The sequence below is a fragment of the Onychomys torridus genome, chromosome 5, assembly GCF_903995425.1.
Source record: "Onychomys torridus chromosome 5, mOncTor1.1, whole genome shotgun sequence".
Taxonomy (NCBI): Eukaryota; Metazoa; Chordata; class Mammalia; order Rodentia; family Cricetidae; genus Onychomys; species Onychomys torridus.
In genome coordinates, this window is record NC_050447.1 from 99,262,366 (window position 1) to 99,286,073 (window position 23,708).

The 23,708-nt window shown below is 43.2% G+C and overlaps 1 protein-coding gene across 1 annotated transcript; it reads right to left on the bottom strand.

Moving 5' to 3' along the window:
- Nucleotides 1-232: 232 nt before the first annotated feature.
- Nrsn1 (neurensin 1) lies at nucleotides 233-19,139 on the bottom strand. Its single transcript, XM_036187471.1, has 4 exons — nucleotides 18,887-19,139; nucleotides 17,069-17,137; nucleotides 10,922-11,118; nucleotides 233-1,998 (listed from the first exon to the last, which is right to left on the bottom strand). Exons 3-4 carry the CDS (start codon nucleotides 11,108-11,110, stop codon nucleotides 1,600-1,602), a joined length of 588 nt encoding a protein of 195 aa, XP_036043364.1. The 5' UTR covers nucleotides 11,111-11,118; nucleotides 17,069-17,137; nucleotides 18,887-19,139; the 3' UTR covers nucleotides 233-1,599.
- Between the last annotated feature and the right edge of the window lie 4,569 nt (nucleotides 19,140-23,708).

Sequence of the window (23,708 nt, forward strand, 5' to 3'; positions counted from 1 at the left end):
ATGTTCATTGGTACCGACATAGAAGCAAGCACCAGAAAGGTGTTCACCACAGATATTTGGGGACCTTGTGTAAGGTTTCGAAGAATGAAATTAAAGTGGCGTTTCCATGGGAAGGTAGAGCACGGGAGGAAACCAGAACAATTTCTCTAAAACCTGGCGGATGAGCCCCACTGAGGATGCTGATTGCCCTGTGTATTATGCTGCAGGGTGCAAAATAAACACCACACACAAAGACCACTAATTGCTTCGTTTATTCCTCCATTTAGTCAGGGAAACATCAGGGCTTATTCAGTCTCAGAATGGAAAATTACATGTTGAAAAGAAAAAGAGCCATGTTAGGCAGATGACAGTGTGGTTCTGGTCTGGCCCATTCACATGTTTGGTTTACCCTTTAAAGGAAGAATATGTGCACATATAATGACAAAGCTTTAAAAAGCACAGCTGACAGAATGCCAAAGTCATATCTTTCCCTTTCCTCAGTCGAATCTACATTTGAGGAGTAAATGGAAATGCGAGGGACAAGGGGCATGTCTCGGAGACCATGGGGTTTTGGGCTCAGTTTCTCCTATTTGAGGATGAAAACTCTTTTTAAGGTTAACACCAGCCTAGGGCTTGTTATTTAAGGCTAGCTTAGTTGTCTCTATGAATGCATGGCAGCGTCATCCAGCCTCGTGGGTTGGATATTTAAGGTAAATACTGTAAAGTCTGCAGAGTTGGAGACTCCAGGAGTCCATTTCTGAAAAATACCCCCAACAAAAGATCATCACAAATATCCCCAGGAAAGAGACTTGCTGACACATGGCTGAAAAAACTCCATATACTTGAGCAGGGAATGTTCTTAAAGCCTCGTATGTAAGTTGGGGGAACTGAGGGCTGGAGGACAGTTATTTATTTATTTATTTTGGCAAAGTCAAATGGCAAAGTTAATAGCAGGAAGTCAAGCTCCCCAGATGTTAACAGCTGTTAGATACTGCATAAATATATACTTCTAATATTATTATTGTTGCTGGTTTTACCAAGATTCCAAAATTGGCAATTTTACCTCTTTCAGTAAAAAAAAAAACAACCTGGAGAAAACAAAATGATTTACGTGGAACACTGATAAATTTCTATTCATTCTTAGGACTTTTATGCTAAGATAGAGTTAAAAGTCTAACATCTGGATCAAAATCAGGAAACTGCATTTCTAGGAACACATGATGATAATCCATACACAGAGATAGGCTTGGAAGACAGCACTACCCGGGAGGATCAGAAAAACCAATTATAAAATGAAGTGGATCATGTTGATGACTTATGGGCTGGTCTATTCTGCTCAGTGCTTTCAACTAACAGAAAATAGCACAATGTAGAGATACTAGAGCAATTAGCTCCAGAGGGGCTGGGGGAACCCATCAGAAGCGGGTGCAGATTGACACATAACATTCACTGTCACTTGAACTAAGCCTGCATGACACTGTGTCCAGCCCCACATGGCTCTCGGGATAGGTCACTGCCAAATGCACGTCACTTCAAAAACTGGCTACCTTTTTTTTTTTTTTTTTTTTTAAATGATGATGAATGTGAATCAGAGAGGGGTGGCCTGAGGTGGCAAATATTTCAAGTGGCCGACAGAGGCTGCACATTCTGAACTCTGGACAAAGTGACTGGGATCTTGGTGTCTCCTGGGCCCGGAGCTTTAGTGATGGGCTGGGTATGGGCTTTAATGTCTGCGATCCGCTCTTTAAACTTCTGTTGAAGGAATTTTTCTTCTTTGGAATAGCTCTTGGCAAACACGGACATCAGTAGGCACCCTGCCATGGATGTGCCCCCAATGCAGAAGAGCACAGCCCCCGCTAGCTTGCACGTGTCCAGGGCACCGTTGAACTGCACGGCATGTGTGTCAACCACCATGAAATCAGCTTCACCAAAAGCTTCAATTTTGGGGGTCACAAGAAAGCCCACTGCCAGGATGGTTAGTCCAAGAATCACAAAGACAGTGCCCAAGATGAGTCCGACCTAGAGGCACAGGGCAGAAGCAGGAGACAGTGAGCAGCTGCCCCTTTCTGTTTCCATTTGGCCACAAGGGCACCACCCATTCCTTCAGAGTTCAGGCTCTTCCCAGCCACCCTCAATCTGCATGAGAAACAGACTTAATTGTGTATCTAAAGTGGAAGGTGAGAGGGAATGCCAGCCAGAAAGCACAGCCCCAAATCTTGAGTGCTTTCTACTTGTACAAGCTGAAGGAGCCTGCTTTTGTTCACATACCTCACTTGGGAGTTGGGGATGAGAGAAGCTGCCCTGATGCCCAGAGTTGGCCTGACTGACTCTGCCCCTTGATGTCACCAGAAGCTGCCCTATCAGAGGATGTTATGTCAAGTACAACACATCTCACAGAGTGTCAACTCAGACACGCTCAACCTGTGACCATGATGGAAGAAGACAAGACCAGGCCTCTACATGATTCTGTCACAACTTTTACAAACCTGGGTCATCATGCAGACTGCTCCTCCCAGCCAGTAGGCCCATCTGCTCTTCCTTTCTCCACTGTGGTTGTCCTCTCCTGTAGTCTGCCTTCCTTACAGACAAGCTTTAGCAGAGACGCTTTAGCAGAGATGTGTCTAGACAACACCGAGTGTCCCGCTGATTCCGTGTCTCCTCCCAAAAGCCCCTAACCAAAGTGACACCCTCTAATCCATTCTTTCTAACTCCCTCGTGCAGTGAAGTGTCATTATCTACACTGCAATGGGTGACAAACTCACATGCTCAACTGACAGATGTGGTCCTGGTGTTTGGGGCCTGAGAACACTGGCAATCCTTATCAATGCTGATGCCTTTCTAAAGCAAGTAGGGAAAGATCCATAGCCAGCAGGTAAAGATGTGGAGCCTCCAGAAGGTCAGTCATTGGCAAACAATAGACCTACCACAGAGACAGGGTCTGGCAGCCATACAGGTGACCCCAGACCCATGCTCTATTTCTTTTCATATGTAATTGAATGGAACTTGTGCAGACACCAACATGTTAGAGCAACAGATGGAAGATAAACTGCTTTCTTAAGGGCAGCATGGTTACGTTAGGCTCTCATTTATATAACCAAATGCCTGGCCAAAGAAACTTAAGTGAGGAAAGGTTTGTTTGGGCTCAAGGAGATACAGTCCATCATAGTGCGGAAGGCACGTCTGGAGCGATTCCATGGCTGTGAAAGCACAGGCTGATGCTTGCTTGCATTTCATCAGGTCAGGAAGCATAGGTGGTCAATGGGTGTGACAGCTAATCTTGGTTGTCAACTTGACTACATCTGGAATCAACTAAAACTCAAGCAGCTAAGCAAGCCTGTGAGGGATTTTCTTGATTGGATGGATCATTTAAGATGGGAAGACACACCCTAAATCTGGGCCACACCTTCTGGTGTCAGGCCACATAAAAGGGTGTGGAAGAAGGAAGTTTTCCCTTTGTTGCCCACTTGCTCTCATTCTCACTGACAAGGTCACCCAACCTATTGCTGAGGCATTCATGAGCTGTTGCTAGAATCTATTTATTTGGCATTCCAAGGTAGACTGAAGGCCAGCAGCTCTCTAGGAATCCTCTGGGCTCTAGCACCAGATTGAGACGGCTGAGACATCCAGCCTCATGGACTGAACAACTACTGAATCCTTAGCCTTTTGGTCAGGAGACAGCCATGGCTCGACTACCCTGATCATAGCCTGTAAGCCACTCTAACACTCTCCTATATCTATATATCTTTACAGCTATATATCTATGTATTCATTCTATCAGTTCTGTTCCTTTAGAGAATCCCGATCGATACAGTTGATGTTCTCTTTTCCTTTATAGTCATTCTGGGACCCCAGTTCATGGGATGGTGCTTTCCATATTCAGGGAGGAGCTGCCCTCAGTTAGTCATCTGTGGAATTATCTTCACAGGTATTCTAACAAAAGTTTCCCTAGTGTCCTAGGAGTTTCTTAATGCAACCAAATTGACAATGAAAATGAATCAGCAAAGAGCAGAGAGGCAAAGTGTGCCACATGGTGATTAGAGCCCAGGATGCATAGGTAGGCTCACCTTGGGCTCCCATCCTGCAACTTGCACTGGAATCATAGAAGCAAAGTTACTTGAATGTTTGTATCACCATTTTCCATATTTATGGAATGGCAAATGATTATAGTATCCCCATTATGATACTGTGAAGATTAAATATGACTGTATTCAAAAGCACTTCACTTTGTACTTGGCAAGTAACAAACACTGATAAGTAACTGTTGTGTGGAAAAAACTTTGGTTAACAGTATTAAGCCAGTTACTTATCAGTTGGAAAAAGGATTATTTAACACAGCTATCCATTTTTTAAACATCTTTTTTCATTTCTTCCCATTCCTAATTGCTTTAAGTTAGAGTAAAAGGTCGGAAAAACAAATATATAATCATACCTCATCTTGGGATTTAAAGTGTGTTTATTTATCTGTTAAATTTTAGAGTTGATCCATTGATTGAGGGGGCCTGGCTAACAGAAGGAAGACATCCTCATCAACCTGTGACCTTGGCAAGGTCACACTGCTGTTCAGCATCAGGTGTGGTCCAGACACCAGGCTAGATGCATGTGTGTTTAATACAGATGCTTACGCAAAGCAGATATTACCATAGTCACCATCGGAATCTGCAGCCTACAGGGTCAAAGCATATTTCAAGCTTCGGTAGTTAGTATATCTGGACCTGTGTGATCCCTCGCTTTCCTTATGCCTACAATATGCTACCAATTACTATTTTGCATATTCCCTGCCTATTATTTTAATTTCAAAAGAGTTTTATCCACTATATATGGACACATCTCCTTTAATATGATACGGCGAAGAAACTGAAAAACAAAATGTGTCAGTGTGAGACTAAATAAAAACAGAGAAGCTATTCTGCATAAGATGCAAGTAATGTAGGAGAAATTGGGTTGTAAAATCATATTTTGGGTTGCTAAAAATGATGGTAAGTAAATTCACCTCCAGAGACTAGCCATTATTTATAACTCTTCAAAAATGACTCACATTGGAAAATTCTGGAAGCACAAACTAAATTAACTTAAATATCCATGGTGACTTGCTTTCCACATCACTAAATTACCTCCCTTCTCAGGAACTGGTGCCAAAGCTCAGAAACCAAAGGGAGCAAAGCTGGGGCTGTTTTGGTTTTCCATCTTCTGCAGAGCTGGGGGAGGGGGGGTAGCACCCCTGTCTTTTCTGCTTTGCCTCTTCAAAATTCATCCTCGAGCCCGACAACACTCTTGACTGGCAAACTCCAGCCTCTAGCCTAATGAAGTGGACCCCAGTGATTGATTTCAGCACAGCCTGCCTCTCAGCTAAGTGGCATACAAGACAAAATCCACTCTGAGAATATCACTGCCAGGTGAAAAGCAAACTGTGGCTTCCACATGGAGGAAGTTCTGACCATTGTCAGACCTGGAGAATGACCTTCCAGGCAGAACCTCCTCTCTTTCCTTATCTCCATTAGAGTTTCCTAGGAAGGAGGGGACAGTCACCACTGGCTGTCTGCAATCAGTGCAAGTGTCATGGAACCTCCAAGTGGTGTGCCCAGAAAGGGACTGCGAACAGGGGACAACTTGGGATTATAGGCATGAAGGTCTGATGAAGGAATCATAAGGAGGGTGCTTCTTAAATCGCCATGAGAATCTAGAAGGGGAGGGCAGGTGGAATGTATATCCTGATCCTGAGATGGTGTCAGAATACTGGAAAGAACTAAACTTGGGGTATGATTCCATCAGGCATTGTGTGGAACAGTGACTTGAAGCAGCCTTAGGTCTAAGGGAAAGATCAGCAAAGGACATAGGCACACCAAGATTATTTAAAGCTCTAAGAGAGCCCTGGAGTTTTGTTTGATGCTGTGTGTGTGTGTGTGTGTGTGTGTGTGTGTGTGTGTGTGTGTGTACTGGAATGCTGCTGGAGAGGTCCCAATAGAGCATCCTCAGGCTACAGGGTGGTGGGGCTAGTCTCAGTAGTGAGTTTAAAGGACGTCACTAGGTGATGATAAACTTCCACAGCAGCAGCAAGGCCAATGCCTAGGCTGTGATTCCTGATGTCTACCTGAGCAATGCAGAGCTTATATGAAATCCACTCCCTGGGGCAACAAAGGAGAATTGGCTATGGAGGCAACCTTGGGTTCCAGAAATCACTCCAAAATTGCTGTTATTTTGACCAGCATCTCCTTCCTCGTTTTTCAGTGTGCTGGTGAAGTCTGACTTGGCAGTGTGTGCCAAGCTGGTAGGCAGAGCCAGAGAACAGCTTCTGTAGCACAGCTGCTCTGGCATAGAGGAGGCAATAATGACCATTGGAGGCCAGAAGCAGCCAGGCAGAGAGGAACAGCCTGGGGGTGGGGGTAGGGAGAGAAGGCTGGATGGAGCTAGGCATTAAGGAGCCATCTTGGGTGGAGATCATTCAAAGTTCATGGTGAGTGAGGCCTGGATTTTGATACTTCCCCTTCCCCGAGGACTGCTGTTGCTTTCTCTGTAAGCCCTGAGCTCTGAGTAGTGATTCTGCCCATGATGGTGGCAGGGTCTTGCTCACCATTGCCTATTTACCCCAGCTAGATGCTGAGCTCTACAAAGTGAAGCCTGATGTCGAACTTTGGCTTAGAGGCTTGTTCGGGCCTGACCCCATGCAGTATGCTTGGTATCCCTCCACCAGAATAATGGACTTGCCCATCAGCCCTTGCACTTCACAGAGATTATCTCTTCTAGCACACATGCAAATGCAATAGCTTCCATATTCAACTAGTATTTTAGTCCCCATGCTCACTTCTTGGGGTCATTCCTGACCTTGACATCCAATCTCACTCCTCCATGATGCCCTGAAAACGGCGTTCTCTTAATGATCAAAGCTCTCAAGTCACAAAGACTATCACATATATTGGAAGTATGTGTTTATCTCAGATTATGAGACTCTTCTCAAATTGAAAATATTAAAATCCTATTGGAGCTGGTCATTTACCGTGAATTCTTTATTTTCAGTCCACTGTTTCTTTTCCTTCACTATGCTCAGTACTCTATAAGGCTATGGAGAAATTCCTATTGTATCCGAAGCTTTATGTGAGCCTTTGGATACATTTCCAGCTCACCTGTGACCCTTCCATCCAAACCTGCAACCTGCAAACACTCCTGCTTGCTCTGTCTGGGTCCCAGCTGTCTGCTGTGTTCTCTACCCCTCTACATTTGCAATGCACTTCTTTCCACCTTGGTGCCCTGCTTCTGAAGTTGCACAGGGCATCTCCACCGAGGTCAAGTTCTCTAGGCTGCACTAGATACACACTTTCTCCTGTCTGCCGAACTCTGTGCTCCCAATACATACCATTTCAATAAGAACAGTTAGCATTTTGGATTATAATAACCTGTGTCTATGTCTCTGTTTAACTGTGAATTTCTATATCTTACTCAGAGGCGAAAATGGATCCTATATCATCCATTGCATTTACCAGGTGCTCTAGTGTGTGGTGGACCAATAAATATTTGTGGAAAGAAAGAATGGCATTGAGATAGATGCCATGTATAAATGAGCAGGGAGGGCAGAGCACAGATTCCAACATGAGTCCATGTGATTTCACTCTCTGTTCTCATTAAGCCTCTCCAGTCGGCTCACTGCTCAGGAGCTCAAGGGCAGAGTGCTAGCTAACAAGGTACTTAGAACACACAGCTCCAAGGGACAAACTGGCTTGACTTTTGCAGTTTCATAGTGGAAGGAAAAGGGGTTGCTAGTAACTTGAACCATCTATAGTTGCAATTTGAAAACCAAGAGAAAAACATTAAGCAGAGTCTTGCTGGGTCATGTGTGCAATGGGGTCCTTTCTCTGTATTATTACAAAGTTCTTCCTAAGAACATTTCTTCTCAGCCTGCTTTGGAAGTTCCCCAGAAGAGCCAGCCTCTGCCCTGGGTAGAGCAAATGTCACCAAGACAGACCCCTTAGGCTGTGCAGGCTGACACCAGGCTTCGAGGTGAAGGATTTTATTGGAATGTAGCCTCAGAGAAACTTCAGCCTGTGTTTCTCTAAAACAGGCTTAACATAACAGGGAACAAAGAATTTGGACCTTGCTTGTGTAAGAATGAAAGGAAAATATTAAAATCCTGTTGGAGCTGGTCATTTACTGTGAGTTCTTTATTTTCCGTCCACTGTTGTATGTTGTTTAATGGATTTGCAGTTCCCAAATCACACTCCAGTGCCCTGGATGCCCACAAATGCTTAAGCAGTCTTTATGTCAGTGGCATTTAAAGATATTCGAAACATAAATATACTCCACTCATGCATATACATACATCTATATGTATGGAGAGAAAGAAAGGAGGGAAGAGGAGAGGAGAGAAGAAAGGAGGAGGGAGAGGAGGGAGAGAAGAAAGGAGGAGGGAGAGGAGGGAGAGAAGACTGTAGAGAAGAGTGAAACAATTACCTATGAAAGATGTAGCTGGATCAAACATGCGTTTTATTGGTCCAAGCCAGTAAGGGTTCATCTGAGCTGAGGTTCCTACAGAACAAGGATGCTGACTTGTCTAACTCTAAAACAGATTCTGTGACAATGGTATGATTTTGAATTAATACAAGTCTTGGGACATCCACACTAACAACTATGCTACCCAATATGTAATTCACTAGATTTCCAGTTTTCTTTCCATTTCAGCACTTAATATTCTAATGGGTATGAAGTAATGGTTGCTAACACAGCCAAATCTTATTGAACATACAGCAGGCATTGTCTTAAGTACTTTCTAAATACTGTCTCAAATCTCACATTATTTACATGGTAAGTGAAGTGTCATTACTCAGAGTTACAGAGATATGAAATACAAGAGCATGAGCTTGAATTCATATGGCCCGAAACAAGACTCTGTGCTCATATTCACTAGGCTAAACTGCCTCTTGTTATGTTGTATTACAAGATCATAGCAGTTTAAGTCAATGTCTGGGTCAAATGTGTGGGATCTTTCAGAAGCATCGAATGTTGGAGCTGGTGGAGACCCCAAAGGATGCTTTGGGGTCAAATCTCAGAGACCTTCCCTAAATCTTCCTCCTTTTCCCTTTCTCTTCTAGGATCATTGTCTTTTCGCAGGTTGTTTCAGCTGGTATCTTTTGTGCATTCTACCTGTGAATGACCTCAAATCCACGAGCTGAGATAATACACTGAAATGGCCATGACAGCTTTATCTCTGCTGGTGTAATAGTTATCTTTGGTGTGACACAGTCAAAGTCACACTCATGGCTTCCACCTGTCCCATTCCTTTACTAGATACCTCCATCTAAGGTCACAACATCATCCAGGACACAAGTCCAGGCTGATGGCTTTTCATTAGCATATCTTGACAGCCTGACCCTCAAACTTATAATGCTAGGCTAGACCGTTTTAAAGCTTCGCTGGCACCTGCCTGATCTAAGCTGCCATGTGTCTTGCTTGGGTACTTTAATGGCTTCTGAATGCATCTAGCTGTGTGTGCCCTCTGATAACTTCTTTTCTGCTCAGTAGCAAGAAAGATCTTGGTAACATATCAGTCAGCTTGTCTTATCCAGGCTTCTTCAGATGGAGTTCCCTGTTTCAGCCCATGTCTTCACCATTGTCTACAAGACCCCACAGAGACCACCTGTGTTGTTATTTTTCTGAATTCAGTGTCTTCCCCTATCTAACTCTACTTACAAAATGGACCTCTTCCCTCTTCCCATGGGCTTTGGGGATGCTACATTCCCAGCTCCAAGTAGTATTCATCCTGAAAACCAGCCCATCTGGAGTTGCTCAGTTTTCATCTTTTCTGACAACCTTTCTCCATTACTGCACCTCGATCCTTCTCTATGCCTGTACCTCTGTGCCCACCTGCATTACCTCCTTCCTCTTATGTGTATAGCTGGTTTCACTTGACATGCTGTTAGGGCTTCTAGATGGGTACACCAGCATTCATCTCTCTCTTCTTCCTGACTACAGATGCATGGGACTAGCTGCCTCAAGTTCCTGATACCTGGGGTGGATTGTAAGCTTCATGTGGGCAGGGAACCTTTTGTTTCCTGTTCATCATTTCCAGCACTTCAACCCAATCATTCTACAGATGCAGCCAGTGCTAAGTATCCTTTGAGGCATTGAGTGCATTTTTCCAATGAGTCTCCTCAGAGAGCCTCACGGTCCCCTACATGGTGAAGGCAGAACCAGCCGGTTTATGACTAGGAGGCCATGTTTCAGCATTAATGCTTGCTCAACACCTAACCGTTTCTTTCCAGTAATTGTTCCAATGTGTCAACTGATACTAAGTCAGTTCTTTCTCTTAACACCGTGATAAAACCCTTGAAAGAAGCTGATGGAAGGGGGTTGGCTTTGGCTTGCAGTTTGAGGGAATAGAATCCATCATGGCTGGGGACAGCTTGGCTCCTGACTGTAGTGGCAGGGGCTTGTCCCTCTGGACCATTGGGAAGCACAGAGCAGGTAGGAAGCCAGGAATGGGTGTCAAGCTCCAGGCCCACCCTCCAGGGACCCACTTAGCTCAGCTAATCTCCACTTCTTATAAGTTTCACAAACTCCCCAAATAGCACCAGCACCTGGGGACCAAACATTCAAACACAGGAACCTTTGGGGGCCATTTCCCATTCACACTATAACAGACACCTCTCCAGACTGTAATGGAGGGAAAGAACACAGTGTTCTGTATGTGAGTGGCTTCACAATAGATGAGTGAAGTGGCCAGTTAATAACTATCGAGACTACTAATTGTCTGGCCTTTGACCCTACTTCTGCTTAACCAGCTCATCAAGTAATTATGTTGTATGTAGAGGCTTTCTTTGACCCAAAATTTATAATCTCTTTTCCAAAGGAAGAACAATGCATTAAATGTTACTAGGATTGAGGCTCACACAGAGAACCTCTCAGTTCTCTAGTTTTTTCTACTTCTGATATTTTTTCCCATTATTCTTTTCCTCACCTTCCAGAATACTGAGCTCCACCTGTTAGGTGATCTCTGGATCTGGAAATCATCCTCATCCTCCCAGATGGAGGCAGTGCAGTCCTCATAAAACTGATGCAGGTAGGACCGAACTCCATAGCGCTGGTACCCACCCTCGGGGTCAGCCTGGGTTTGCTTGGACCCACAGGCGTTGCTGCAAGAAGTCATCTTCCCAGCTGGAAAGACAGCATACACAGAGATCAGCCCCATGGGCTAGTTCTTGAACTCCAGGATCAAAAGGCATATTAAAGACAAGAACCAGGCTGAGTTATACCAGACCAGCCTATTTAAACAGGCCAGGCTTTCTCTTAAGGGAAATGGCATCTTTAAAGACTCACCTAGTTTATCTGCCCTTCTCTTCTGTTAAATGCAAACTCACCCCCAGCAATCACTGGCTAGAATTGGTTCTCCACAAACAGAGGAGATACAGTAGCTTCAGTCACTTAAATTATACAAAATACAAGAACAAGGTACATGAGAAATGGCAGCAAAGAAGGCCTGACAACAGATTTTGAATGTAAGAAATTTGTAAGCAATCTCACTGGCCATGGTGGAGTTTGTCTTGAGTCATCTTGGATTTTTAACCACATTCCTTTCCAGAACATATACAGGATTCCTCTTAGTGGTTCCAATTTTGCATTCAGAGCTCATGTAACTTCCTCTGATGTTTTAACCGATTGCTAAGTCATATGGAAGCTTTGATAGAAAGCTGTGGAGCAGCTAACATGCTTTATTAATCACGAGTGACTGGGCCATTAATTTACACCTCACCAGTTCTAGCACTGTGTATTTCTGTGGCTATTTGTGGATATATCTGTCTATGTATTTCCATGGTTATTTGTGGATACGTCTGTCAATGTAGGTGTGAAAGTGTAATGCAGACAGTAGACCCTTTTACTATTTCTTACAAAGTATCTAGTATAAATAAGACTTAAGAAAATTAAATGAAACTCGCTATGGGTGAGCTGCCTAGGGCACTACCTTTGCAAGATAGAAATTTAAGGTTGATTTTTTTCCAATTGTTACTCTTGGAGATAAAAATTTAAATGGATTTCATTAATAATTCATGTTATTTTTTAAAAAATAAAACTTTATTTAATGTGTTTGTGTGTTTTGTCTGTGTACCATTTGTGTGGCTGGTACCTGCTAAGGCCAGAAGAGGGTGTTGGGTCCTCTGGAACTGGAGTTACAGGTGGTTATGAGCCACCAAATGAACTGTGGCCCTATAAGAAGAGTAGCCAGTGTTCGTAACCAAGAAGCCCAATGTTTTTGTTTATTCTTTTTAGTAAGGAATTACTGAGGGGCCATTGTTTTGGTGAGTGAGGGACTTCTCAGTTCTATATTCTTTGATTTTTCTGATCTCTGTACAAACAGATAAGTTTTTAGCTAAAAATGGGAAATACTGGTATTTTTCAGTTTTTAATAGATTATTTCCCTTGTTTGGACATAATCTGTACATGACAAAGTGAGACACAAAGTTATTTTCTCCCTGGGAAAATATTTTTCCAGGAAAGTCTAGGACTGTGCTATAATTTAGGTCAAGAAAGATGCATTAAGTGTTCTAATTGCTTCTCAAGGAACCAGCTAGTAATGTCCACAGGACACAAATATTCTCTATGGTTTTGCCAGATTCCTTGTGCTCACTTAGTTTGGTTGAAGAGTGTGATGGCTATCTTGATGGCCAATGTCAAAGAATTTAGAATCACCACAGAAACAGAGTTCTAGGTATACCTGTGAATGGGTCTCTAGACTAGGTTCATTGAGATGGGAAGAATTGCAATAAAGGCAGGTAGCACTATTCCGTGGGCTGAAGACCTGAACTCAACAATGGACCGAGCACCAACATTTGTTTCTTCTTTCTGAACATAGATGTTACGTGACTAGCTGCCTCAAGTTCCTGCTGCCATGATGGGCAATGCCCTAGAACTGTGGGCACAGGTTGCTTTTGTCAGTATCTTGTCCCAGCATCTCGTAAGGTAACCTATATAGACACATGTCAGTGCAAATTCAGAATATTCCTGTGGGAACCAAGCAAACCCGCAAGCACATCCCTTTATAAGCACTCCTGCCACAAACGGATCTGCTTAGAAAATACAGTCAAATCTGAGAAAATATGCTCCCAATGTCAGAAAAATGGCACAGGCAATGTGGCATCCTTGGTCGCTAGCCTCATCATTCTATATGCTGACCAGCACTACATTGAACACTTGTGTGCTTTCTTGGTTCAGGAACATCTCCCTCTAAAAAAGTCATTCAGGAGAACATGTCAAGAGAAGTAAAGGTAAGCATTAAAACAACAACAACAACAACAACAACAACAACAACAACAACAGCAACAACAACAATAACAACTTTTAGACATCCAGAGGGGTTTTATTTTACAACTATCAAGGTTTTAGAAAGCATTTTGTTTGATGGATCAAAAGGATGGGTATCCATTTTTTTTTAAATGACTTAAGTGCTAGGATGATCTCTTCAGTACCTTCTGTTTAATGCTTATACAATGAATGTGATTAATAAGAGCCTATTACCAGTGACACATAAGTAGAATAATTTTAGAGTTGCCTTCTTTGAAGCCATTCTAATAAAAATTTTTAGTCAACTGGAGATGGGGTTGGTATTACTAACTCTGCTTTGTCATTGAGGAAACTGAGGTACAGAAAAATCTTGCTAAAGGTTACACTGTGAGTCAGGAAGGAGACAGAAGATGACGGAGACTACAATGTGCAGGAGCCTGGTCTGAATCATGACTGTGTAGTCAGAACCATCTCAGCTAAATGTTTTATATAATCTCCAGGTCTCCTACAGGGCATTGGAGTCTTTAACAGGAAGAAAGAACAAAACCAGACACAAGAGGAATGACATGTCCCTATAGCAACAAGATGAGCTGATTCGCCCAGCTGCTGAAGTCCGCGCTCTTGGGACTCAGCTCTGATGCTGAGCAGGGACCTCAAACTCATTGTGGTCAGTCTCTGCCCAGTCACTTCTAGAGCACTAGGCTAGTGTCTCTTTGTGAGACTCACTAGTTAAACTTTGCTGAAAACAAAACAAAACAAAAACACCAAAATGAGTTGAAAAAAAAAAAAAAAAAGCAGAGGGACAGAGTGTCATGAAGCAATCATTTTGAGCCTCAGTGTCATTCTGCTTCAAAATGGATCATTAGTGATGCTGGATCCATTCCTGAAGAGGAATCTTGCTGGACCTTACTTCATCTTCCAAGACCACTAAGCATGGACAGGAAGAGCATGGGTTGTGTCATGACAGCCACACAGAACAGAGAATGGACTGACACTTGTTTCTGGTCATGAGATCACACTAAGCTTATTAACATCTCTGGGTTGTGGTTTCATCATCCTTACATTAAGAAGCTTGGACCAGACTCAGGTTTTGTTTCTTTCAGATGTGTTTCTCTAGGAGTTGTCAGCTACACATCTTCAGAATGAGTCATTTACTTTTTGTTGGGCAAACAACTGAGGTTATTGATTCCCCGCTTGCTTGTGGACTGTCAGTCCCAAAAGTCCTTAATTCCAGTGTGCATGAAGTTTAGCTTAAGGGGAATGTAAGCCACTACCCAGACTATTTACTTGTGTTAAACTGATGGAATGCTTGTAGGCTGTTCATTTAATGCACTACTTTAGTATCATATATGTTATGTTGCCTTCAATAGTAGCCCCTGAATGGGGGGCAGGTAGCTGAGAAGATCCACACTGCTTCCTCAAGATACAACTAGTGGGGATTGATGTATAGAGGAGAATGTCTATTTCGGAAAAGAGTTTTAAAATCTACCATGGTAGAGTGAGGGTTTGGGACCTGGGAACCTCAACAGAGTTATATAACTCAAGGGAAGTTAGTAAGTCAGAAGCTAGTTGTCTCCAGACAAAGAATGTTATAGTTATTTGGAATCTCCTCTGTTGACTGACATCTGTGGTGTTAGACAAAGGATATACTAAGTCATGTTGTAAAGGAATTTTAAAGCTGGACAATTATTAAATGATATGCAATAAACTAGGACAGAAGCAGGAACTCAAGGCTGGGCAAAGGCCTTTGAACTCAAGTCAGTACTCCCTTACTGGGCAAGGTTTTGTTAGCTTGTATTAAATATCTGGATCAGCAGCCACCAAAACAGCACTGTCAACATTATTTATGGCTATTATAAAGAGACAGAACCTTAGAGGCTTTCTTTCTTCTTCCTTTTTTCCTCCTTCTTTTTTGTTATTTATTTATTTACTTATTTATTTATTTATTTATTTATTTATTTATTTATTTACTTATTTACTTATTTATTTATTTTCAGGCAAGGTTTCTCTGTGTAGCCTTGGCTGTCCTTGAACTCTCCCTATAGACTAGGCTGGCCTGCCTCTGCCTCCCAAGTGCTGGCATTCAAGGAATAAATGAGACCTGGCTGAGGCCTTCTTTTTTTTAGAGAAATCTTTAATATCTAGGAGGTACAAGCATAGAAGCTGATAAGAGAACTTTCTGAAATTTTATTTAAATGAGATACTGTTGGTATATAAATATGCTAGTGGATCCTCTCGTACTTCTTCCCCTTTTTGTGGGGGGAAGTCCAGGACTCTAGTCTAGGTTGGCATTGAATTAACTCTCTGTGTAGCTGAGACTGGCCTTGAACTTCTGATCTTCTTGCCTCCACATCAGGAGTGCTGGGATTGCAGGTATGTACCACCATGCCTGGTTTGTGCAGGGCCGAGTATCAGATCAGGGCCTTGTGCATGGGAGGCAAACATTTTAGCAACTGAGTTATTCCCCTAGTTTGGAATCATGACAGAATCCAGGCACTATCCCATCTGCGTGTGGCTGTTTGCTCACCTTGCAAGAGGGATTTGTTTGCATTCTCCCTGAAGGACCTTGTAGTTACTGACAAATGAGGTCTATCCACAGCTTTCTTCTTCACATTATTTGTCTTCAACAAAATATCATTCATGTGCAGCATTTACAGTAAATGAGAGCACAAATGCTGAGAACCACCCCCTGGCTAGACAGACAGATCCCCATGGACAGTGCTGTGGATATGCAGACCAATGGACTGCAGTATCAATTGTTGGGAATTTTAATTTTGGGCTAATAAGTACAGTTACTTTCATTCTATTCTAAAAGTACTAACAGTTGGGGAAATAGAAATAAGTTTTTAATGCCTCCTGCAACTTTGAGGACATCACAGACATCACATTGTTTATCTTCATGGTCTCCTTGAGAGAAGGGAGGCAGCAAATTGAGGCACAAAGTGGATGAATGTTTTCCCATGGCTCTGTGTGTGAGTCACTGTGGGCCAGGCTCAGGCCCTGTTCTCTTTATAAATAACCCTCAATTTTTCATACTATTTGCTCTCCCTCAAAATGATGCTGAGCTAATGAGAGTGACAATCCCATTAGAGTCACTTTCCACAGGGCCAGCACTACAAGACACAAGATATAGACACAGGCTATTGAGAATACTTACCCAGAGCCAAACCCAAAAGGTTGCTTCCCTTAAAAGACTCTATGAGATTCACAGTGCACACAGGAAGTCATGAAAGCCCACTAAGAGCTTTGCCACTTTGAAATTGAATTGCATTTTTGAATTACATCAGCATGATCCATAAAACTTGAAATGTGTTTTTAACCAATGGATCAGTTCAGAGATACTTTATCTTTTTGGAATAATCACAGAGATCACACTTTTATATAATGAGGTCTTTTTATACCCTCCATGTCTGTGCACTGTCAGTCACTTTTATGCTTTAGAAAAGAGGAATAATAGTGTATAATTAGCTTACTCATTATCAATTGCCTGAATCCTTCAAGCTATGTATCTATACGGTTATTTATCTCTATTTATACATCCATCTATTACTTACACATCTATCTATCTATCATCTATTATCTAGCCTCTATCCATTTACCTACCTATCCATCCATATATCATTTGTCTACCTATCTATATCATCTATCTGTCTATCTATCTATCTATCTATCTATCTATCTATCTATCTATCTATCTATCTCTACCCATATATATTAATAAGGCATGCAAAATTTAAAACCAAAATAAGCATCCTTTTAAACTTCTTCCTTAACTACATTCAGGGCACAGATGCTTATGCATCCACACATGACAAAAGCTGACTCTTACCTTCAATGTTCTCCTTGTCCTCTGCCTGTTTATTCTTTCACTTTTCTTTTAAAATTTCATCCTTCAATTCTAGTGCAGAAAAGAAAACAACTCTGCAGATATGACCCAGAGCAAAAATCAAGTTTTACAAGCTACTCACAAAACCATTGACCAAGAACTTCTTGTGAAAGAACAGGGATGACTTCCCTTTAAAAACAAAACAAAGCAAACGAGCAAAACAAACTCAAAAGTTTAACTGACATTCTAAAACTTTCCAATGGACTCTGATGATAATTTTTGGAGTGAACGAGGTGACATAAACCCACGAGCTTTGTGAACCCCAGAACACCATATAGGTACTGTTTTTGTTTTGGCATCACTGTTTGCCATGAAGTTGATAACATCAACTCAACTGGGCTGCTTATATCCCACATAATCTAAATGAAAGATGATTTGTTTCCTAGACGTCCCAGAACTTCTCTGCAAAATAAATAAGCTTTACAATCCCCATGTCTTCTGACAAGCTGACGTGCATCACACCCTCAGCAAATCTCTTTGGACAATCTACTCATCATGTTTAGTTTAACTTCCACATCCATTCTCTTCCTATCATGATCAGTTTATTTTCCAGCTGCTCAAGAGAAGCAGGTGCCCGTGCAAAATTCAATTAAGAGACCGTTGCCAGCCACTGAGCTATTGGTTTCCTGCATTACTCTAGTCTTGTGAAATTAAAAAAAAAAATAGAAAAGAACAAAAACTAGGGCCATACCACCCAGAAGGCCATGAGAAATGCTCTGTTAAACAGATTCTTCTGTGCATTTGAAGGAGAAACCAAAGGTTAGAGGGGAGGTGGGTAAGTCCAGAAAAGGTCTAACAAACTGTCTTCAGCATTTCCAGGGTCAATCTATAATGGAGAATAGCTGTACCATCTTCTAGATGCATTTCCTTGCTCCCGAAGTTTGGATAGTATGTGAGCCAACATTAACATCCAAAACATTAAATTGAATGAACAAGAGAAAACAACTCAGCTAAAAGCAAGAACCTCACTATCTTCTTCTGTCTCCTAGGGTCCCCTCTTTCCCTCTCCTGGTTCCGGTCTCTGTCTCTCTCTCTCAGCAGTCCTTTCTCCTCACCAGCCACCTTTCTGGTTGTGTCTGAAGAAACTGATGGTAGATACATTCTGCAACGAAGGCGCTGGCCTGTCTGGAGCCCTGAGAGCTCTCCAAGGTCCTGAAAACATTTGTGCCACAGAGCCAGGAACCAGTTAAGCCAACACTAGGTGTTCCAACTCCAGCTGGTTTGTGAGATCACCAGCCTTGGTCTGACCTCCACCCATGTGTCCCTATCTACTAACGAAAAGAAGTAGGTCCTGAAATCATATCAGAAAATCTTTAGACATGGCCAAGGAGTCTGGAGGGCCGGTGTTGTTGTTGCCAGTAGAGGAGGGATCAGCTCAGCCTGGAAAAGAAATCTGAGAAGCCTTGCAAACTCTAAATAAACCCATTTTATCCTTACTGAAAAGACAACTTTCTTGTCTTACAGGAAGGAAACTCTTTTAAGTTTTTAGCTGTACAACCCCCAAATTCTTACATAACGTAGACCCCAACCCCCCAAAGCATGAAGTTGGTTGTCTCAAATTGCTACGTTTTTGTGGATTTTAATATGCATGATTTTTGTGAATAAGGAAGGAGGAAGAGGGGAAGAGTGGGCTAGAGGGAGAGAGAGAAAGACTGATTGATAGAGATTTGTGTGTGAGGAGGGCGGGAGGAAAGAGAAAGGGAAGAAGGGCGAGATGAAGAGATAGCCCTAGAACAGCCCTCAGCCCTCCCACGGCTTTACCTGTTCCTCCAATCCCTGACCCGTGGACCCGTGGAGCAAGTGCAGCCGACCTAGCCGCAGATCTCTCGCCGGGGTCCCATCGCCACCGCCGCCGCCACCGGCGTCGCCACTCCCGCCTCCCTCTCCAAGCTCAGATGCGCGTGATTGACAGCCGGCGGCCCACGTGCCCGCGCAGCCCAGACGCGCGCATCCGCGAGTAGGGGCCGGGTCCGCGCTGCGCGGGCGGGCCGCGGGCCGGTGGGAAGGGCCGACCCCGGAGCACCGCCCCTTCCTGCCAGTGGTGGCTCCTTGTCCCCACCCTGGCTGGGTGGGATGCCCGCTCTGCTCTATTCTCTCGTCTTTTCTTGCTTTCTTTTCTGGCTCCAGCTGTATTCTGTCTCAAAAGACTTTAAACTTCCAAGGACTGGGAGTTGAACCCCGGGCCACGAGCTTGTGCTTCGTCCTTTATTTTTGTGCATGTTGGCCTTGAACCTTCTCACGCCCACTGGGGTTGAACTTTTGACCTTAGTACGTCAACCTCTCAATTAGTTGGGATGACAAGCTGCACTAAGTCTGTTTTTTTCATTTTTAAAAATTCCATTTTAAAAAAGTAAATAGAGCAAGCGGTGGTGGCCCACACCTTTAATTTCATCTAGCACTTGGGAGGAAGAGGCAGGCAGATCTCTGTGAGTTTGAGGCCAGCCTGGTCTACAGAGTGAGATCCAGGAGATCCAGGGATACATAGAGAGACCCTGTCTCAAACAATAGCAGCAGCAGCAGCAGCAGCAGCAGCAGCAGCAGCAGCAGCAACAACAACAACAAACCCAAAACAATAAGTAATAAAGTGAACAAAGAGACAGAGAGATAGGCAAATTCAGTGTCTGTTTCTTCCACTTCCCCTCATTTGAGATCCACTCAGGCCTCGGTCTCTGTTGTCCTTGAAGAGGCAGGAAGAAAGCAGCTGGTCTGGGCTAGCAGCATTGCCCAACAGCCAGCACGTTCCCTCGGCTACAGCCAGGTATATCAGCTCCTCACTTTGCCCTGACTCTGACATCAGGAAATCTAAAAATAGGAGAGGAAGACATATCAGAATAATGAACTAAATGATAATATTCAAGAGATGCAAACGAATGCTGAACGGCAAGAACACTAATTAAATGACCCGTGAGTGCCTCAGAGAAGGTGTGTTGGTGTGTACACTGTAGTATATAATGACAATAACAGACAGCTGTTTCAGGGACTTCATGCTGACCACTGGCAAGTGATAATTAGAAAGATGATATAATATTACTATTTGTATGCATAAGCTAGGAATAATAATAAAACGATATATTTACTCAGTCCCTTATTTGTGAGGCTTTGCTTTACCCACACTATGTGTGTGTTCATTTTATATGTAAGAAATCTTTACTGTCTGTGGAAGTCTTCTATGGTGGGTCCTCCCTGTAACCTCAGTTCAACAGGTGAGGAGGCTGAGGTAAGAGAAATGTGTTTACATGATGACACAGACTCATAACTGCTTGCCACAAGTCATACAATCACTGCTGTGATTGAAGTGAAATGGTGCTGTAGGGTGCTGTGTTTGAACACTTGTCCCTTAGCTGAGACAGTGTTTAAGGGGATGTAGAACCTTTAAGAGGTGGAACCTCCTTGGAGGAAGTTGTTAAGACTTGAGATTTATTTTGTTTTGTTTTGAGACAGGGTTTCCATGTGTAGCTCTGGCCATCCCGGAACTCAGTATGCAGACCAGACTGGCTTTGAACTCATAGAAATCCATCAGCCTCTGCTGGATTAAATGCATGCACCACCACATCCAGCTTGAGGGTTTTATTTCAGTACATTTTTTTTTTTTATTGTTGAAAGTTCCAAACATTTATAAAATGTGTATTGATCATTTCTGTCTACCATTACTCCCTCCAACTCTTCTTAGTAACCCCCATTTCACCTCCCTTCTGACTTCAGGTCTTCTCGTTTTGTTAATGCTATTGTTATTAATAACTCGAGTACAGTTAGTGCTGCCCTCAAGCACATGGGTGTGTGGTCATCCAGTAGGTCGTGTGCAACCTACCAGGGGTCATATCTCCAAAGGAGAGTGACTCTTCTTCACTCAGCAGGTAATTAACTGCCAATAGCTCCCCTGATAGAGATGAAGCCTTGAGGCCTTTCACCTATCCATGCTTGAATTTTGCCTGGTGAGGTGTTATGCAGGTCTTCTGCACATAACCCCAGCTGCTGTGGGGAGATGCTTGCAACAGTCATGCCCTGTACAGAAGCCAGGGTTTTCCAGCTCTTCTTCTCATCTGCTGGCCCTCCTCTTCCATTCTACATCCTTTCCCATGAAGATTCCAGCACCTGAGATGTTAGGAGGTTCATATGGATGACCCATCCATGGCTGAACACTCAAAATTACTTAGACCCAGCACTCTGACCAGTTATGTATGAGTCACTGCATTAACTATAAACCACTGCAAAAAGAAGTTTGTCTGACCAGAGTTGAGAGCATCACAATATTCTCCCTGAGCCTGTGACTTCTGCCACCTGAGCTCAGTCTAGAGGCTTTATAGTCCAAATCCACTTCCTGTCTGCTCTGCTTCTTATTCTGTCAAGATGTGGAGAAGTGGCCTAGGTGCACACGCCTGCCATATGGCGCTGCCTACCTCAGGCTTTTCCTGCTGTGGTAGACTGAGTCTCTTAAACTGTGGGCCGGAACAATGCCTTTCCTGAAGTTGCTTTTGGTATGGTATCTGGCCAGAGCATAAGAAAGGTAATTAAGCTACTGCAGGGAGGCAGGGGTAGACTTCACTTTGCAAGGTGGTTTCCTGCCTGGAGAAGGTCAAGGTTATATGTGTTATTTTGCTTATTTCCTTAGCTCCGTGGAGGTTTCAGAAAAAAGCCCCAGACACAACTCTATTCTGAAAACGGAGAGCGGCCCCACTAGAGTCAATGTTGAGCAAGTGCTTAGGGAGAACCGAGGATGGAGAACATGGCTGTCTTTGTTCCCTTTGTTCAGACCTACATCTCCTGTGCTCTCCAGCTTACACCCGATTTCCTTCTCCAGCCCCAGTCAGCAAGAGGAGTTAGTTCACCTTGCAGGATCTCAGGGCTGCTGCAGCCTAGCTTCCTTTCCTCCTATTTCCTGTGCGGATCTGATGAGCACTGGTTCATATATGAGAGTATGGCTGTGCATGTTGTCACGTCCTTGACGGTCCCTAAGAATCAACACATCTGCAAAACTCTGAGTCTTAGTTAAGGTTTTTATAGCTGTAAAGAGACACCACAATCACGGCAGCTCTTAAAAGGAAAGCATTTAGTTGGGGTGGCTCACTTACAGTTTCAGAGGTTCAGTCCATTATCTTCATGGTAGGGAGCATGGTGGTGTGTGCAGGCAGATGTGGCGCTGGCTACATCATGATCAGAAGTCAACAGGAAGCTGACTGAGACATTGGGTGGTATCCTAAGCATAGGAGACCTCAAAGCCCGCTCCTGGAGTGACACACTTCCTCCAAGGCCTTACCCACCCCAACGAAGCCACACCTCCTAATAGTGTCACTTCCTATGAAATTATGGGAACCAATTACATTCAAGCTACCACACTCCAGCTCTGATGTGCTCTTCTTCTGGGCTTCTAGAATGATAATGATAGAGCTGACTTCCTGCTTGTCCACCAGGCTGATGCTTGGTGATTTCCCTGATTTCCTTTGGAAAGCATCTATTGGTTCAGAAAGGTAGGCTCACTGTGACCTAAAACTGGATAGTCCAGAATTTAGGTTCTGGGTCTACTGCTTCCTACCTGTCTAACTTTGGTCAAGTTAAGACTGATCTGCACACCATTATTCTCATCTATAGAATGTTTATAGAAATACCTACTCCATAGGGTGGTTATAAGAATTAAATGAGATGGTGTCTATAAGGCATTGATCACAAAACAAGCAATTAATAAATTATAGCTGTCATTATATTATTAATATTATTTAACTGTTATTTAGATAAGCATTTTGGCAGCCTGTGACTATCAGCTTGGAGTCTTGAGCCTTCCAAGCTCCCAGCCTCTTCATTTGCTTTAGATCGTCTTTTGCAAACTCCGTTTCTAACTTGTGCAGTCTCTATCCCTGGAGCCTGGAGGTAAAGCATCTTTTACTAGCACACCAGCCTTTGATGGTGCTTTGAAACTGGAAGGTAGCTGAGTGAGATGAAGCAGCAGATGGCAGACAACACCAAGATGCCCTTGGTGTGTAAGGTTACTCTGTATTAGTGGTAGATTCTCCTTTGTCACTTTTCAAACATCAGGGAACAAAGACTATTGCTTTGAGGCAGCTAAGTTTTGATTTAGAGCATAACTCAGCAGTTTTTCTGGGTTACATTTTTTTTTTTTTATTTAACAGGGGAAGTGCTTATTAATTCATTATTCAGCATGCATTTGTTGAATATCTGCCATTTAGACCTTAAAGGGCGAGATGCAAACAGGGGAATGATTCAAAGTCAGAGAGAAGAGGGGTCAGGCGAGGTTGTAGCTTCCTGGGCAGTTCTCCAGAAGGGAAGCTTGGACTGTGGCCTCAAGCTGCCTTTCTAACCTCCCATCTCGTGACTCTCTTTCTATGTCCATTTCTCACCACAGTGGACATTTGGTATTGTTTATACACCTGACACTATCTTTAATCACTGGCATTGGCTCACCATTTCTTGCCTGGCATCCCTGACAGCTCATTAGGCTTCTTGCAGTACCACAACTGATACCTGTGCAAGCAAGGCTTCCTAAACGCACTCACAGATGGCCCTACCTCCACACATACACATGCATTTGAGAATGACTTCTCTTTTTTTTTAAAGATTTATGTATTTATTA

Bases quoted from the DNA above. Each gene is read 5' to 3' on its own strand.
- Nrsn1 (XM_036187471.1), bottom strand. From the start codon at position 11,110: ATGACTTCTTGCAGCAACGCCTGTGGGTCCAAGCAAACCCAGGCTGAC. The intron at 1,999-10,921 runs GTGAGGAAAAGA...CTGTGCCTCTAG, and splicing joins GGAGCTCAGTATTCTGGAAG to GTCGGACTCATCTTGGGCAC.